General features: G+C 44.4%; 1 protein-coding gene across 2 annotated transcripts; it reads right to left on the reverse strand.

Moving 5' to 3' along the window:
* Positions 1–214: 214 nt before the first annotated feature.
* On the reverse strand, positions 215–16,210 carry zhx3b (zinc fingers and homeoboxes 3b). 2 transcript variants are annotated; one of them, XM_032575924.1, is made up of 8 exons: positions 15,787–16,210; positions 7,699–8,607; positions 7,524–7,622; positions 5,090–6,613; positions 3,881–4,159; positions 3,428–3,742; positions 1,273–1,531; positions 215–883 (listed from the first exon to the last, which is right to left on the reverse strand). In XM_032575924.1, the coding sequence occupies exons 2-8, from the start codon at positions 8,443–8,445 to the stop codon at positions 861–863; spliced, it is 3,246 nt and encodes a 1,081-aa protein (XP_032431815.1). In that variant the 5' UTR covers positions 8,446–8,607; positions 15,787–16,210; the 3' UTR covers positions 215–860. The 2 variants fall into 2 exon arrangements, with proteins under 2 accessions (XP_032431815.1, XP_032431806.1); XM_032575915.1 differs by having other exon boundaries at positions 3,428–4,159; positions 15,787–16,208.
* Between the last annotated feature and the right edge of the window lie 1,000 nt (positions 16,211–17,210).

Raw genomic sequence — 17,210 nt, forward strand, 5'->3', positions numbered from 1 at the left:
CTGACTGCAATTGGCCCGTGTCTTTTTAAGCCCATCACAATAACGCCACTCCTCTGAACAGTTTACAGTGAGCACTATATCACATTAAATCTGAGTAAAATTCAGTTTAAAGTTTCTGTATTTTGTCTTCTAAAGAAATCATCCTTCAAACAGTAAAATGTTTCAGACTGTTTTGTTTGGTTTACTCATCTTGGACCAGTGAAGGAGAAACAGGTTTGAATTCATTACATTCTGTTGTTTATTCTCCAAATGCATCTGTAAAAATTGTACATCGAGCATAAGTATGGAACTGTGGTAAAAGTTCTGATCTTTTGCATTTATTCCTAAGACAGTTTCATAAAAACAAACGAGACATAGAGAAGCACTTGATGCTACCAGAAGATCTGAACTCCACGTGGTTTTAGCACATCGTCCCATTCCTTTGGGCGTCACAGGATGCCCGCCTTCACCCCAAACGTCTCCCAGACCAAAGTCCGTCCGATCCAAGCAGAGAAAACGCATTCAAGGAGCGGCAAAGACGCACCGAGAGCAGCCGAGTTTGGACGTTTAGCTGAGCAGAAAGAACAAGACTGGGGGGAAAAAAAGTTCATCTAAGGCCTTGGCAAACGCCCAGCGGCGACGACTTGATGACAAACTTCCCATCACTCATGGTCAGACCTCCGTCCACCAAACATGTGGTCATCAAGTAAAACCGGGATGATGGCGTCACATGGCACACGGAGGGACCGAGGGCTGGCTGTAGTGTCCGTCTCTAGTAGAGGGAGATGACGGATCTGGGGTCAGTTTCAAACCACTGATCCAGTCACAAACCATCTGCTGTCCTGCCGGAACAAAGACCTCCTGCTTTGTGAACTCTGTCCTCATACTGAGGCCTCTTCACTTCCTGTAGAGGGGGAAAAAAGCAACAAATGATTCAGAAAAGACGTAAATCTATAGTTGAGCTGTTTAGTTGGGCCAGACAGGCAGGAAGTGAATGTCTGCCACAGCACGCCTCATTACTCATCATAACATCGGTGTGTTTGTAGGTTCCACCCTTGCATTTCTGTGCCACCTGATCATTTCACACACACAGCTGTTGACGCAGCACTCAATTTCTCCCACAAATGACGTCAGTCTTACAGATGACTTCCTGTTTTTCTTTGTTGCATTTAATTATTAAGAGGTTGTCCGAGTGGTAGCTTCTTGAAAAAGTCAAATTTTGCTTTACACACACACATTTTTCTTGTGGTTAAAACAAAAAACAAACAAACAAACCATGGAATCCAGAATTACCTGTAGCAGCAGCAGAGCTGTCGGCGTCAGCCTCCGCCCCACACACCGACGGCTCCATCTTCTCCTCCGTCCCGCCGCCCGGCTGTGGCTCCAGAGCCGAGGATCCTGTCGGCGGCGCCGCTGCTTCCTCTGCGGCGACGGCTTCCGTTCCCGCCTGCTGTGCAGCGCTTTGCTTAGCGTCGGGGATCGCTCCCCTGGTAGAGAACCAATGCCGCACCAAGTCGCCTGTCAGACCAGTTTTCTCAGCCAGCTCCTTTATCTAGGACGGAATCGTAAAGGTTTTATTAATTAGATGCAGGGACATGTTAAAGCTGAACACCTTGAGACTGCAAAGAAACTATTAGGATTTAAATTCAGCTCATTTGAAAGCTTTGAAATGTTCTTTCCAGGTTTCATGCAAAATGTCATTTACCTCAATGATCTAACCATTTCTGCTTTTACATTTAAAAGTTTTATTTTGTAATAAAATAATTAAATGAAACCTAAAAAAATTAGGAATTCTTAGAAATAGCAAGGAAATGTCTGTTATTATTGATCAAAATATTATATTAAATATTTACTATAACTGTTTATACCAGGTGTTTTGTTTTCCTACTTTGCTTTAATCAAATAATTCCTGTCATGCAGTGGGGACATGGATAATAGATGAGGAAGAAAAAGAATGTTTATTAAACCAAAATAAAATACCAAAAGGAGAAACATTTTTTCATACAAATAAACAAAACTACTACATGAAGTTTGCGTCTCTGGAGTGGGAGGATAAAAACAGCAAAGAGATGATTTCACTCACAATGAAAACATCTAAAACTTTGCCGTTTCATAAGGAGATTTCTTTTTCATGTAGTTCAGTGAACAAAAGACTCTCATCTCTTTTGAGATAAAAGACGACAGATGAATTTAGGAGGAATCAAGACCTGAGGTGCGAATTAACTTCAAAGATCTCAGCATCCAAGGAGCTTCCTGAGAATTCCCACAGCAAACAGAGCAGCACGGCTCGTATCTGAAGGAAATATTTATATATATATATATATATATATATTATTTTTAAAACTATCTAAAATATCTCTGACTGTGTTGTGAGAGTTTCATGGTGTGACGACAGTTTTACAACATCATGGTGGCCTAATGTGATCCAACTGCTGTTATTCAAAAACAGAAAAGCATCAGCTACACCTGCTGCTGCAAAAATTACACAGCCTACATTATTATTAGACTCATATTATTGGATATTTATTTATATAGAGACAAAAACAAAAGTACAGGATTAACATCTGTAAGTTTAGAAAATGCTTTCACGTACTTATTGCACAAAATGTTTCACCTCCTTGTTGTTCTGCTCGCTGGTTGATTAGCTGAGGTGCTCAACAGCTTAAAAATCAGCATAACATATGCAAATAAATCACAGGAATGTTGATCACTTGGAGAGTTAACCTTTGAACTTCCAATTGAAATCAATCAATATTATTCAAACTCTAAATAAATATTGTAATATTATTATTAAACACTATGCCATCCTTTTGTTACACCATTTGGTTTTTATGGATCAAATAGAGCTGGGACTGTAACATGTTCATTTTGATGAATTATTTGCATTCATTTTTAACATGTTAAAATGTTTTAATGCAGCTAATCACATTACACATACAAAAGTCCTGAGTCAGAAGCTTTTTATAAATGTGTTTCTGGTACGCTCATGAATCTGACGCACAAATTAGATCCGATTAGATCCCACTACGGACGACAAAGTGGCTTTTCCTCATTTGTGCTTCAAAAAGTGATTTGATTTGATTTTTTCATAGAAGCAACATGAAGGTTCAGAGGTTGCTGAAAGCTGAATATGTATATTTGCACCAATCTGACTGTTTAATGGCCTGAATAATTAAAAGCAATAAATGTTTGGTTGTTGAGCTTATATGTGTCTATTTATTCAAAATAGAATAAAAATGTATGCAAAAAGGGGCTATGAATTTAAAATTATTATTTTATTGATATATGTTTTTTGACTGAAGTACAATGAATTTTGAATAATTCTTGCAGATCCTGCAATTAACTTCATTAATTTTTTTTGTTTTGTTTTGTTGGCTCTAGTGTCCTTTTTTGGAAGTGGTCAGACAGGAAAGTGGGTAATGAGAGAGGGGGAAGACATGACCTGTACCTGGGAGTCGTCCAGCCTGCCGTGGGCGTCCAGATGGTCCTGCAGGACCTTGGAGCCGTCCCTCTGCAGCTCCTCCTCCAGGGCCAGGTTCTGGTACTCCTCCAGCCACTTCAGCAGTCCGTTCTTCTGGACGTACCGGGAGTCCCCGAACCAGCGCACCACCTCAGGTCTGGGCAGCCCTGTTCCTGAGATGAGCTCATCGTACTGAGTGGCGCTGGGCCACTGGGTTCGGGCGTAGACTTGCTTTAGCAGGTGGAGCTGCTCCGCCGTCTTCTTCCCTCGGACAGTTGTGGGTTTGGGGGAGTGGGAGGTTTTCTGTGTTGGGGTGGAAGGTTGGGAAGGTTTAGTGGTGGTGGAAGAGGTGGGGCCCTGGGTGGAGGCAGGCGTGCTGCCAGGCTGAGAGCTCGTACTACCAGATCCCTCCCCCTCTGCTTTACTGCTAGCCTCGGTCACCTTCAGCATCTTCAGATTTATTTTGATGGGGTTCACTTTCGGTTCCCCTGAACCGTCATCCCTCTGCCTCTCTTCTCCATCCACCTCCATCTCCTCCTCGTCCTCCTTCGGCTTCCGCTCCGCCTCCTCCTTCTTCTTCTCAGCAGCCACTCGCTTCCTCTTCTCAGCAAACCAGCCGTGTATCTCCCGCCGAGTCATCTTGGTCTCAGAGCGCAGCCTGTCCACTTCTTCTCCTGACGGGTCGGTGTTCTGGGCAAAGCTGGCCTCAAGGGCTATCACCTGAATGAAGGACACGTAAAGAGATGAATATTACTGTCAAAACCATGTAAAGGTTGATTTATTTTAGTTATTTAGTGTTTCTGTGTACTGTACTCAAGCACCGAATAAGTAGTCGGAGCTCATTTTGCATGATTTACTGCATCCACGATGTTAGAGGGATTAGCCAGTCAATCAAATGCAATGCAGTCGTACTAAAGCAGGTTTTGGTACAAAGTCTAACAGGAAATGAAATCAGCCTCTCCATAAAGCTTATCAGCAGCAAAGGGAACTCCTACAGATGACACGGCTACCCAAATCATCACTGGCTGGGGAAGGTTCACTCTGGATTTCAAATTTCAAATAAAGAGAAAAATTTACTTTTATCTGAAAAAAACAGTTAAGGCCTTTTTCTCCCACGTTATCTTCTGACCTCGTCTCGGGGTCAGGATGGCTGGACACAAGAAAAGCAGGAGTTGAAGACCAAATCCTGGCTCTCTGCTCCAGACACAGTCCACAACTCTTCAGTCTCTCCAGGATGATGAAATGTTTTTTGTGTGATTGTTGCAGCCCAAAATGACTGATTTTTGACACCTTTTTCAAAAGCTTGTGGTCCAATTTTCACATTTTTATTTTGCCTTATTTTTGGCCCGACATGGTCTTGCAAAAAAGTTTAGATGGCTGCACATCTTCCCAAATGACAGAATTTTAACTATTTGAAGTATTTTCTTGAAATAGCACCTTTAATCCATATAAAGTCATGTCCTGAGAATTTGTCAAAATGGATTTTGGAAAGAAAAAAAGGCAAGTGTTACCATTTAGCGTCACATATGTTTTCTTCTTGCAGATTCGGCTTTCAAGAAACATTGTGAAACAGGAAGTTCAATTAGCAGAGGGCTAAGAGGATTGGTCAAAATTCAGCAAAGTTGCAGTGAGAGAGAGTTCGGGTCTCACCTGGTGGGGGTCTCTCTCCTTGTAGCGGACGGCTGTGAAATCAGGTGAGTGTAACCTGAAGAGCCTCTTGGAAGGAGCGGTGGGCGATGTGGGGGTCTGTGTAGGCGGAGGGCTCTGGGTGGCGGTGCTGGAGCTGTGCTGGGGAGTTTTGGCACCAGAGTTGCTGCTGCTACTTTCCGACAGATCAACGGGGGTGTTACAGCCGGCGGCGGCGGCGCTGCTACCAGGCGTACCTCCGCCGTTCCCCGCTCCAGCACTGGGCTTACTCTGCCCACCCGTGCTGGAGCGGGAGCTCTTGCAGTTGCGGAAATGATAGCGTCTGTCGCTGAACCATTTGCGGACCTCGCGCACCGTGAGGCTGGTGAGGCCGATGAGGCGGTCGACCTCCTCCTGGTCGGGCCACTGGCTCAGCAGGAAGCTGTCCTTCAGGATACTGAGCTGCTCCTGGGACTTCTTGCCTTTGTAAAAGCTGGGGTCCAGGAAGGTGCTGGAGGGGGTCCGGGAGCCGGAGCTGCTGCCCGGACCTGCAGGAGTGGGGGAGGAGGATTTAGAGGTGGGGGATGAAGCATCCTCCATTTTGATGTTTGGAGAGTCACAACCAGAAGGATCTGCTTCCTCAGTTCCTGCATTGGCCAGATTGTTATGATTGCTGCTCCCATTAGCATCTTTGCTCTTCAGGTTTTCACAGCTGCTGATGACAGCTTTGTTTTCTGTGGGGGTCTTATTGTCCATCTGCCCCGAACCGCCCCCGCCCCCGTCAGGTTTACTGTCTGTGTTTTTGGCGCTAGCACGGCTGCTAACATCACTGCTGTTTTTCTCGCTGGAGTTAGCATTAGCACTGCCATGTTTACCATTGACACTGCTCCCCTTAGCGTTGCTATGACTACTGCTTCCAAGACTAAGGTTGATGACACCGCCCTCAGTGTTGCTGGTACTGTTCGTGCCCCCTCCCACAGCTTTACTGCTGCCCACCGTTCCAACCAGCATGCTGGGGCTTTTATCCGCCACCAGAGCAGCGGCGGGTCGGGCCTGCATTGTGGGCCGAGCCGCCGCCTGGGGCTTCGGAGTGACCGCCAGGGCCACAGGGGCACTGCTGACCTGGATTCCGTTTGCCACAACAGGCTGCGTGACGATTACGCCACCTGGGCTGACAAGAGACCCCTGCAGGAACTGAGGGATCCCGGTGGGCCCCAGGGAGGCGGGCAGCACTGTGATGGTGTGTGGCGCCTGGCTGTGGTGACTCTGGGTTTGGTTCTGGGAGCCGACCGGTGCCGTCTGGATGATGGTGTTGAACATTTTTCTCCTTGCCTCCTCGATCTCCTCCGGGGACCAGCTGATGCCTTGCTTCAGCCGCTGAGCGGTGAACCAGATCTTGATCTGCTCCTCGGGGAATTTGGTGACGACGGTCAGGTAGCACAGCTCAGCCTTGGTGGGGTACGGGAACTTGCTGAAAGAAGTCTTCAGGAAGGAGGAGGAGTCCATGGAGGCACTGTAGGTGGGGATGCTGCTCAGAGGGATCATTACCTGCAGGGAGAGACGGAAAATCAGTGTGGAGTCGGATTGAACCGTACAAGTTTAATCGTACTTAGGGCTGGACGACATGGGTGAAAAACGTATCAAAATATAAGGGTTTCATATCAGTTGATAGCAATAATTATTGATATTATTTTAAATATCTGAAATATTGCTAAAACTAGTGGCATAATCGTTCCTATTTCATCCACAACAGGATGAAATTACTCATCTTGATGTTCCTGCAAGTTCCATATTGATATTGTTAAAGGCTCAGTTGGCTGTTCCAACAATACAATGATTGTGGAAAATAAGTTGCCCTAAAAATATTTACATAATAATAATTTGTATTGAATGTGAATATGATCATGTTTACTCGCAAATGGTTTAATCCACGTTTTTCAAGCTGGACCTGATTGGAACATACACTTACCTGTCCAACTTATTTTTGTTGGATTTTTTTAAGAACCCACAGAAACTCTGATGACCCAAAACACACATCAACACTGGTTTTCCATTAACCCCTTAACGGTCACCCCAAAAGCACTTACATGCAAGTCAATGGGTCCATGAGGACACCGCTGTCCTCATGAATGTTAAAGGGCTCCCTGTATGGCCACTTTAAAATTGTGTGGATTATTCTTCAAAACCAGATCCACAGCAGGAAGACAACAATTTTAAAATAACTTAAGACAAGTAGCGCAAAGCATCCCACAAAAAAGTCAGATTTCAAATTTTCCGAAATAAATTGTTGTTTTTAATTCGTTGAGCTTTTGTGTTTTCAAACCATCCTGGAATGTTGATTATAAAACCCATCATTAAAAAAGGAATAAAATGTACGTTTCCTTTCACTGATGATTGCATATAACCCGTTTACTTGAATGGTAAATTGCGTAACACTGACACAAAAGCCAATTCGTACCTTGGGAAGATTTTGCGAGGATGAGGATGAAGAAGCAGTAGAGGAAGCTGTGATAGATGCTGAATGGTGAAGACTTCGGTTCTGAGCTACAGAAACAACCTGAAGGGAATTGAAAACATGATTAATAAAGTAAATTCACTTAAAACAAATAAAAAAACATCAGTATCCGCGCCACCTGTGTGATGGGTGTCTTCAGTAGGGGTAACCCCGTAGAGCCGTTGACAATCTGGATCGCCGAGGGCAGGGTGGTCTTGCTCGTTCCGTTGTGGACGATTGTGGAGACGTGGGTGACTGTAACAGCAGAAGATTCTTTTCTTTCAGATTCCCTGGATATGGAGGCAGAATGCATGTCCGAGGCGGGCTCGTCTGACACCGAGTGAGACACCACAATCCTTTTGGGTTCAGATTTTCCCTTCAGCATCCTCATGATTGGCGTCTTAGTGATGGAGATTTCGCTGTCCCTGCACAGCTCTGCCCCTATCACCAGGTTCTGCTCCACCACCGCCCTCCTCTCCCTCCTCCTCAGCTGCAGGGTCGTATTCAAAGTGCTAGGGTGGACTCTGGCGTTGTGCAGAGCTAGCCCCTCAAACTTTGGCGCCGAAACGCCGCAACTCATGCAGACGAAGCCAGGGTCCGCCCTAAAGTCCGGGTGCCCCGTGTAGACGTGATCTAGGAACAGGTTGAGGTCGTGAGTTTCAAAATTGCACAGCTTGCAAGTGTAAGTGCCGCCGCCACCGTCCTTATCTGCATCCCCCGCCTCCTGTTTTGGGTCACCGCTGGCGTCCAGAGGGCTGCGCCTGTCACCTCCAGAAACCCTGGCGTGACGGACCGGAACCGGAGAGTCCCGCTCCGCCTCCTCCACAGAGCGGATGACCTTACTGGGGATCATGCAGGGTGTAGTGGACTTCCTTTTGCTGGCCATGGTGAGACCAGAGGGAAAGGAGGTGGGGGGGTCAAATGGCTGAGGGGCTGAGAGAGAGAAGATGGATTCCTCCTTCACTATCGACCAGACATGGGGGAAGGAGAGTGGACGAGCTCTTCCATAAGTCCCCGAGTGATTCTCTGCAGAGGTTTTAGTAGAATCCTGAAAAAGAAAGGAGAGAAAATGAAAATATCTAGATCACCTGGAATTTAGACAAGAAGATAGGTGAACAAAAATAAAAGGATTTCTTACAGAAGTTTCAAGTAATATCAGGATCTTCAGGGTAAAAAAAACATCTTTAAAGTATTAAAGCCAAAAGTAAGGCTAAACTTTCCCGTCCCCTGAAACTCAATCTCATTTATGATGCCATTCAGTCTCAGTCTGCCTCCTCACTACAAGGTTTTTGGGAGAGCCCCTGTCCTCCCCCCCTTACTCCCCTCCCCCATGCCACTGCGACTCACTTCCTCTCTTTCAGACACACCCCCACAGAGACTGCGGGCTGTGTGCCTCTGAAGTGGCACTAAACACATTTCCAAGCACTCTGTGAATATATTTTTCTTTTAAATTTGCTGCTCAATACAGCTGGGAACTTGATAATGAAGCAACGCTGCATTTCATCACATATTTCCTGGAAAGACACATTCCTGAGCAATCAGGACCAACAGCAACACACCTGGATCTCAAAAAAAAAAAAAAAATTGTCCCACATCCAGAGTCTGGGTCTTTACGGGGAGATGGCAAAGCTTCCTGTGGAGTGGAGGGATTCACTCCTCCCTTTCTCTCCACCTAACATGGAGGCAACGATGCAGGATTGAAGGACGGCTCTAGGGCAATTACTCTCCCAGCTATTCTGCCCCGACATGACATCTCATGCAAAGCACGAGAAGCTCACCGAGCCTCCACAGTTGAAACGCAGAACAGCGTTTCTTCTTGCAAAAATGTTCCTTAAATGTTAAACACTGAACACAAAATTCACCTAATAGAAGAGGATCCAAACTGAAACAAGATGCAAACCTCTTCCTGCAACGTATTTGTGCTAAGGTGTGAAAGAAACCCAGATTGCATGTGGTCATTAAATAAATCCCTCCTTTTCTGGTTGTGTATCTCTTTCTCTAATTGCAAACCTGCTGCTTTTCTTTGCACCTACAACGGCAAGAGTAAATGCTTGGTTTGCCCCACACATGGGTCATGGTACATTAGCTCAGCGCTCAGTTAACCCCCACAGGACTGGGGTGTGACACAACGTACAAAGAGTTCACTTTGAGGCACCAGAACAAAGTCAGCCTCTAGATTTAACTTATAAGAAATAAATCTGCATTAAAGGAGGACTCTTTGGCCCTTTTTAAAGGTAAATAAGGGGGCAGTGTGTGTGTGTGTGTGTGTGCTTGCATGTGTGTGAGGGGTTAACAGGCGATTTAGATTCGTCTCTGAGGGAACGTGATGCCCCTCTCCCCCCTTCTTTCACCCCACTGAGAGCAGCAACTGCCCTCGGTTTGAGCCGCCGTCTGCCCCTCCTACCTAGGCCCCCACCTCAACCACCACTGCCATTCAGTTCTGCATCAGGGGGCACCGCTCTGCCAAGCCAGGCTGGTCACATGACCAACACAATGGCTTATGGGTGGGCAGTCGCAGTCATCCATCACGTGGTTGTGCTGGGTGTGGGTGGCAGGCGAGAGTAGAGAGAGGGAGAGCAAACGGTAGATGATGATGATGGTGGGGGGATGGGCAGGCCGTTCGGGGTGAGGTGTGGGGGGTTGATGGTGGTGTTAACTATCGTGAAGGAACCACTGAGGTGTTTCTGTGAGGAATTTTCCTTCATGGTAACCCCCACACCCCACCATCTCCACCACTGCAACCAGCCTACCCCCGCACTTCCGAGCCCCCGTCGTGCTCCGAGGTTCAGTCACACACTGTTTCCCTCCCTCCCCACCGCGCTGTGAAGACTGGAATGTTCTGCCAATGGACACAACCTGGAGCTCATGAAAACTAGCTTACAGTGTCTTGCAACACCAAACCAACGGGTTTAAAACTGATCGAGAGGCGTCACTTAACTCAGGTGACTGCTGAAACAAAGTCCTCACATCAGCTTTTGCTTAGGCAACTTCGGTCGACTTGAACACCAATTCTGTGCGTTGACATTCACCAACTGACCACCCTAGCCATGATAGCAATGTGGATGTGTTTTATGTGACACTGTCAATGTTTGTATGTGTGAATTTCCTGTGAGGTTGAGAGTAAAGTGCAGGGAGGTGGGTGTGTGTGCATGTGCATGTAACGTGCGGGGGTGGGTATCTGCATGCCTGTGTGAAGCCTGTTTACGAAGGTGGTGAGGCTGCCATTTTTTACTGTGCGAGAGATCACACGTCTCCCAGTCCCTCACACACACACACACACACACACACACACACATAAAAACAAGGTCTTAAATGTCTGAGTTTGAAACTAGAGATGCATTGATCAATCAGCCAGAGGATGAGACTGGGTCTATTTTTTCCTTGATCGGCTCAGATTGAAAATCAATAAGTGAAATAGAGAAGAAAAAAAAACATTTTTTTTAATTCTCTATAATAAAAACACATTAAAACTGATAAATACCTCCATACTCTAAGTTCAAAAACTGCCAATGCAATAAGTCAACAAGAGAGCAGAATAAACACAAATTTCCCCTCAATCGGCTCTGATCTTTGATAAGTGAAGTACTTTCCTTTGCTCAATAAATGCAACAAAGCTGAAAACTGCCACCATTTTATGTCTGTGAATGCATCAAGAGAATGTACTTTTATGCACATTTTTTCAATGTTATTAAAAGATCCAGTTTAAGTAGTAGTGTTTAAGTACTACTTAAACTTTAAAGCTGTAGTAGTTTAAGTATTATTTCCTTTGTTGCCTATTGGGTTGCGAACCGCTACCACTAACAAAAACAAAAGAGAAAATAACAGATATTTTATCTTTGTGTGTCACCAGGTTCCACCTTAAAACCAGAAATTGGTATGGTCCAGAAAAAGTCTGATTTTTTAAAACCAAAGGCATCTTCGCTTTAGTAGAGTATGACGCCAAATAATCAGCTCACCTGAGAATCCTGCAGCTGATCACCTGAGACTACGGATGCTGCTCTAGGATCTGCGCAGGGAAACAAACCTTACCCTAATGAGTGTTCTGCACAGGCCTTTCCTCGGCTGCTCCCGTTTTATTCCTCCCTCTTCCCCCTCCTGCTGTTCCCTCACCCCGCCTCCCTCTCCGAACAAGTTTGGCACTCGGAGACAGGTCGGCAGCGGCACTGGTGTGTTACTGTCCCCATGGCAACCACCTCCTAGCCCCCCGCCTTCTCTCACCAGCTCACTTCTCTAAAGCACACGCATGTGGGTAAACACACACACACACACACGCACACACACAGAGATCTCCTGTGCCATGCAGTCCCAGGCCAGAGTGGGGCTTGTTTGTTCCACACACCCCTCAGAGTGGTATTTGGAGAGTCCCTGCCCTGCTCCTATTTCAGTGCAGCTTCCCGCACCGAGTGTTCCCGTCTCTCCAATAGGTGTGGCTGCCGTCTCCATTGGCCGGAGCCGACAGCGTCTCTTCCTGTCAGGGTTGTGTCCAGACATCTGCCATCCTGCCCCTGTTCCCCCCGCTTCCCCACGGCACTCTGTGGTCCTGCAGGGGCCTCGGTCACACAGGGTTGCTATGTTCTATGCTGCAAGAGCTACGCCAGATGCTAGCTCACTCAGGGAAGAGGGCCCTAAAAACAGCCTCAAACCCCAAGTGTGTTCCAACCAATTATCAAGACTGCACCTACGCGGCGGCACACACCCGGTTCCACCTTCCAGTGTCTGTCTCTACATCTTCTGCCATGTTTTTCTTTGTCTTAGTACAAGATAAAAGTGCTTGTTTCAGCTACTTTCTCCCACCATAAACCAGCACCTTCCAGCTAACCTCCAGCTGTCAATCACACGCACATCTTGTGTGCATCTCGACTTGTGTCTTCCACAACAATCGGGAAACCTCAATTACAGCGTTCCTACATCGTCCTTCCTTCCTTCCCTCGGATCCCTGAGTGTCAATGTGGGCTGCTCCTCGGGTCAGGGAGAGGATGGGCTGCGTGGGCTGCACTGCTGTGGCTGCTGCCGCTACATGGATTTAAACTGGACTGCTGTGAGGGGAGGGAGAGAAACATGGCGGTTGCTCTTTGTAGTCCAACCTAAAATGGCCGACATCACAGGCTGTTCACCAGTCAAGCAGACTGAAGAGATTGCGATGATCCAAACCAGTCCGCTACAGGCCCGGTCGGGTTTTTCTTGGTCATAACTGGTAAGAAGTTAATTATAAATCACACGATTGGATACAGGAAAGATAAAGCGACTCAACTCGCCTAATGCAGTCAGAACATTTCTCATGTTAACTGCTTCATTAGAAGAGTTATTAGCTAAATAAATCTGGAGCTACTCAGGTAAAAATAAAGCAGCCTGTAGAGCGAAGTGGTCATAGCGAGGGCGGAAGCAATTAATCGGATAAATTTATCAATAAATTATTATTTCAATAATCGATTAATCGTTCCTTGGGGTATACATAAAAAAGGCTATTTGCTGACAAAAACAACACACTTAGAGCAATAGCCAAAATTATCCAAAGAATACCTTCATTTCGCAGTCAAGACAAGGAAAAGAAAGAAAATTTGCTAAGCACCTTTTACTACTAAATTTTTAATTAGTTAATCCAAAACAACAGTCAACAGATCAGCCCTATGCTGTGTTGAGGTTGAGTCAAGCAGAAAGGGCTGAGCTTTTCACATGTTGATGTTAAAAGTATTTTCAACTGCAAATGCACCCTTTCCTACAAATGATCAAGCATGCAGTAAGGAAATTCTTTCGTATTGAATTTTAGGCAAGAAAAGGTTTGGTTTTTTTGCATCAATTTGCATCTTTTAATGTATTTCTAATGTATGAAAAAGGCTTAAGTGAAATGCCTTCAGATTTTTATTTTCTACAGAAATAACATGAAACATAATTCTAGTTATACACAAAGATGAGACACAGCACCAAAGCTACGAGGCAGAGACTTTTTGTGAGAATCAAACTCAGTTTAGATACAGTTTGTCACTTCCACAACAACTCCATTTGTTTTGCTCCATGTTGTTGTAAATTGTTACATAACTTAGATAAAATCTAACCTCCCACAATCCAGCTTCAAAATGCACATGCCTCTCGTGACGTCATATAAGGTAACCGATTGTGGGGTTTTTGTTGTTAATTTGTCACTTTATTTTCAATCCAATTCCTCATTTAAATGTGTTTATTTGTATTCTGTGCAGCTGCAGCAAAGAGCTTGAACTCTATTTGACAACACTGCCTTTTAAAGAAAGATTTGGCAACAATAAAACAAATGTAAGCAGTTTGTAAAGAGAAGGGGGGCACATTGGAATAGGATGCTTCACATTATATGCTAACTTCTGTCAAAAGTCATTTGTCTCTGACAGTGTTTCCTAACGCCAGATGATCAGCGCGTTTCTTTTTAAAGAGCCAGCAAGAAATCAGGTGGTGACCGAAGTCGCCCAACTTTTAGCTTCATCAGCTCCGACCACTGGAGGTCAGATGAAAACTCAAAAATGTTACGTTTTCCTGAGAACATCAACACTTCCCAGTATGGAAGTTACTACTGAGTGAAAATAACTCCAAGTGCGCTCTTTTTCATAAGTGACGTGAGCTGTTTAAGAATGAGACTGTATTTTCTATTATTGAGACATGTCTGCTATTCATTCAAGCCGCAAGAGAGATCAAAACTTTCAGAAGATAGCAAGAATGTTTAACAGAATAAAGCGGTTGATTTGTTTTTATCCATTTAAAAAAAAACAACATATTTTAAAGTGGTAATCATTACCAGCTGTGTTTCTAATGTCAATTTAATTTAAAAGAAAGAAAAAAAAGCACACCACCGGACAGTCATTACAAGTTCAACATATTTTCTCGCATGATTAATAAGTTGATCACCTCACGCTTTTCATGAGTTCTTATTTTTATTCTACATGTGATCATCAGCAACGACGAGGCAAGCGGCCACTAGTGAGAGTGGGCGGTTGGTGATAAACAGAAAGCTGGATTAAGCTGTGCGTCGAACCTGAGACTCACGTGGACGTCAGACACAAATTAGCTTCCTGGGAAAGCTTTGGTCTAATCCTAGGAGTGACACACACTAATGACAACACTATCAAGATAAACAGAAATGCACAGACCCAGCTTTTCTCGGTCGACAGCAATATCCGGTTTCCTTTGAGATCTGACCTGCTGATTCTTGTCATTTTTATTTCTAAAGGTCTAAAACACAGTAGAGGAAAAGGTGTGCACAGAAATAGAAGTTTTTACTATCAGAAAGTAAATGTATGCATGTTTATCTCTGCTTATGCATCATAGCCTCCACCCAATAAGTGCATAAAAATAAATGTTTGTTGACGTCATACTCTGAAAAGGATTTGAGTTCTAAGTTGGGATGAATTTAATCAATATGAAAGAAAACGTAAATTTATTTTTCTGTTCCTCAATTTAGTCCTGTGTAGTAGCTAGAAATAAAGCTGGACTGCAATGTTTATTTCAGAAACAATTAATGAGAGCCAATTAGGGAGAAATTGGCGATTGCATCTCTGAAGATAAACAATCACTTGAACGCTTCATGAAACAATAACAAAAATAAACATTGCTACTCATTGTTTGTAAACTCTCGGTCAGTCTTGATTAAAATTAAAGTCGGTCTGAGCCAAAATATAACTTTTTATAAACTGTAAAATCCTTTTATGGTTCACAGAAGAAAACAGAGAGAGGGGTGCTTGGGACGGCTGTGATTTCTAATTTCTATCGTGATGAAATACTGATTTTGGTGAAAATTTGGGAATATTTTTCTAACAGGTTGAGATTTAACATAAACAGAAAGCGCATGTTTACTACTTCTTTGAAATAGTATTTTCTAGAAATGCAGTGTTAGTGTGAAAAAGTGTCTCGACGAGTCACTGAGCGGAGCAGCTTTAAACGTACCCGAAAATGATGCATCTTCCGCTCAACTTAAGGCGGAGTAATCCCCAACTTAATTCGCTCATGTGCATTATTAAGGGTTGCAAGCAGTATAGCCAATTCAGGTCGGAGAAAAGAGGCGAGCCCTCTCAGTACCCCCCCAAAAAACTACACCGTCTCTCTCTTTTTCCCACCCCCGTCGGCTGTCGCCATTTTAAGCAGGCGACATGCAGCTGGCCAGCGCTGCTGAGCCAAAGCCCACAAAGGTGAGGCTTTCCCTCAGCTCGGATAAGTTTTAGTTGAGATGAAACACTGAAATATATGGGTATCAACAAACCACACTCACCTCGCTTTGTTGGATCTCACTGTGCGCAATGAACGTTCTTTTTTTTAAAAGAAAAAAGTTTACATTGATACGGGCTCACACAGGAGCCACTAACGGACTTCACTGATGTCAACTTATAGGTGTAAGACCCCTCCGTCCATCGGCTGCAGACAAACGCGACACCCGGCGTCCGGACAGCGACGCTCTGTCTTGGGTTCGCGTTTAATTCGCCAGGCTCGGCTCGGCTCTGCTCTGTCTCGGTGTTGGAGCAGACAGCGGAGGGGAGGAAAATACGACGGACGTACCGAGGGAAGAGACGCACACGTGACGCAGACGTCACTGACGGTTGAGTTGGCGTGAGGGCTCGAGCTCGGAGATGCGGAGTGAAAGTGAGTCAGATTCACCGTCTCGACCCTGACCCTGCGGTACCGCTGCTCTGAACTCCTCGTGAAGTGTCTCTAAGAGGGGCAGAAACTAACAGAGTTGCGGATTAGCGTGATGTTCAAGCAGCTCACACCTGTCCCCCTCCTCTCAGGTAACTTCTCTTAAAGGGATAGTCCCCAAAAGACACCCCGAACCATAAAACCCTGATTATGTCTGACTGCGGTAAATTCTACAAGTACAACTAATAAACCAGTTCAACAACAGATTTAGCTTTTAAAAAAACCCTATACGCTTCATATTCTTTTGACATGGCAAAAATATGCCAGTAATATTTAAATTATATCTGACAGAATGGTCTCAAAAGTATTTGCACCCATGAACCTTTTTTCATTGTGCTCAAAATATTTTATTAACCCCACATCATAACAACTCATGTCAGTTATTGGGATCTTTTGTGATAGTAATGATGAGAATAACATTTTGGTGCACATAAAAGTCTTTTGTTTTTGTTTTTTTCCTGTTAGCTTTGCACATATACAGCTTGAATTTTTGCCTTTTTTTAGTTTAAAAATGCCTCTCCTCTCAGTATTGGCAGAGATTATCTGTGAACACCAGTTTACAAGTTTTTCCACAACTTCTCATTTTAATTTATGTCTGGACTTTGACTAGGCCATTCAGATACATGACTACTCTTTGATCTTAACTATTCCAATGTAGTTCTGGCAGTATGTTTGGTTTACTGTACAGACTTTCTTCCAGGATTATCCTGTATTTAGCTGCATTCACCCATCTATCATAACTAATTTCTTTGCCTCTGCTGAAAAAATGCATCCCCACAGTCCTTCTTAGGACTGAAAAGCATACTCTACCAAAACTTATAGTTTTTTCATGACTTAATCATGATATGATACTTTAATAATATTTTATAACCTAACTCAATATTTTGACCTAAGAAAGAGTGATCATTCTGTTCTCAATATTTTCACAATATTTAAACAACCAATTCCATGCAAAAGAAGAAAGGTTATAAAGTGATTAATGCATAAATGTGTTATTTCAGT

This window comes from Xiphophorus hellerii, chromosome 1, assembly GCF_003331165.1.
Source record: "Xiphophorus hellerii strain 12219 chromosome 1, Xiphophorus_hellerii-4.1, whole genome shotgun sequence".
NCBI classification, from domain to species: Eukaryota; Metazoa; Chordata; class Actinopteri; order Cyprinodontiformes; family Poeciliidae; genus Xiphophorus; species Xiphophorus hellerii.

Bases quoted from the DNA above. Each gene is read 5' to 3' on its own strand.
- zhx3b (XM_032575915.1), bottom strand. From the start codon at position 8,445: ATGGCCAGCAAAAGGAAGTCCACTACACCCTGCATGATCCCCAGTAAG. The intron at 1,532-3,427 runs GTACAGGTCATG...ATTCCGTCCTAG, and splicing joins GCAGGCTGGACGACTCCCAG to ATAAAGGAGCTGGCTGAGAA. The intron at 884-1,272 runs GTAATTCTGGAT...CCCCCTCTACAG, and splicing joins CAGCTCTGCTGCTGCTACAG to GAAGTGAAGAGGCCTCAGTA.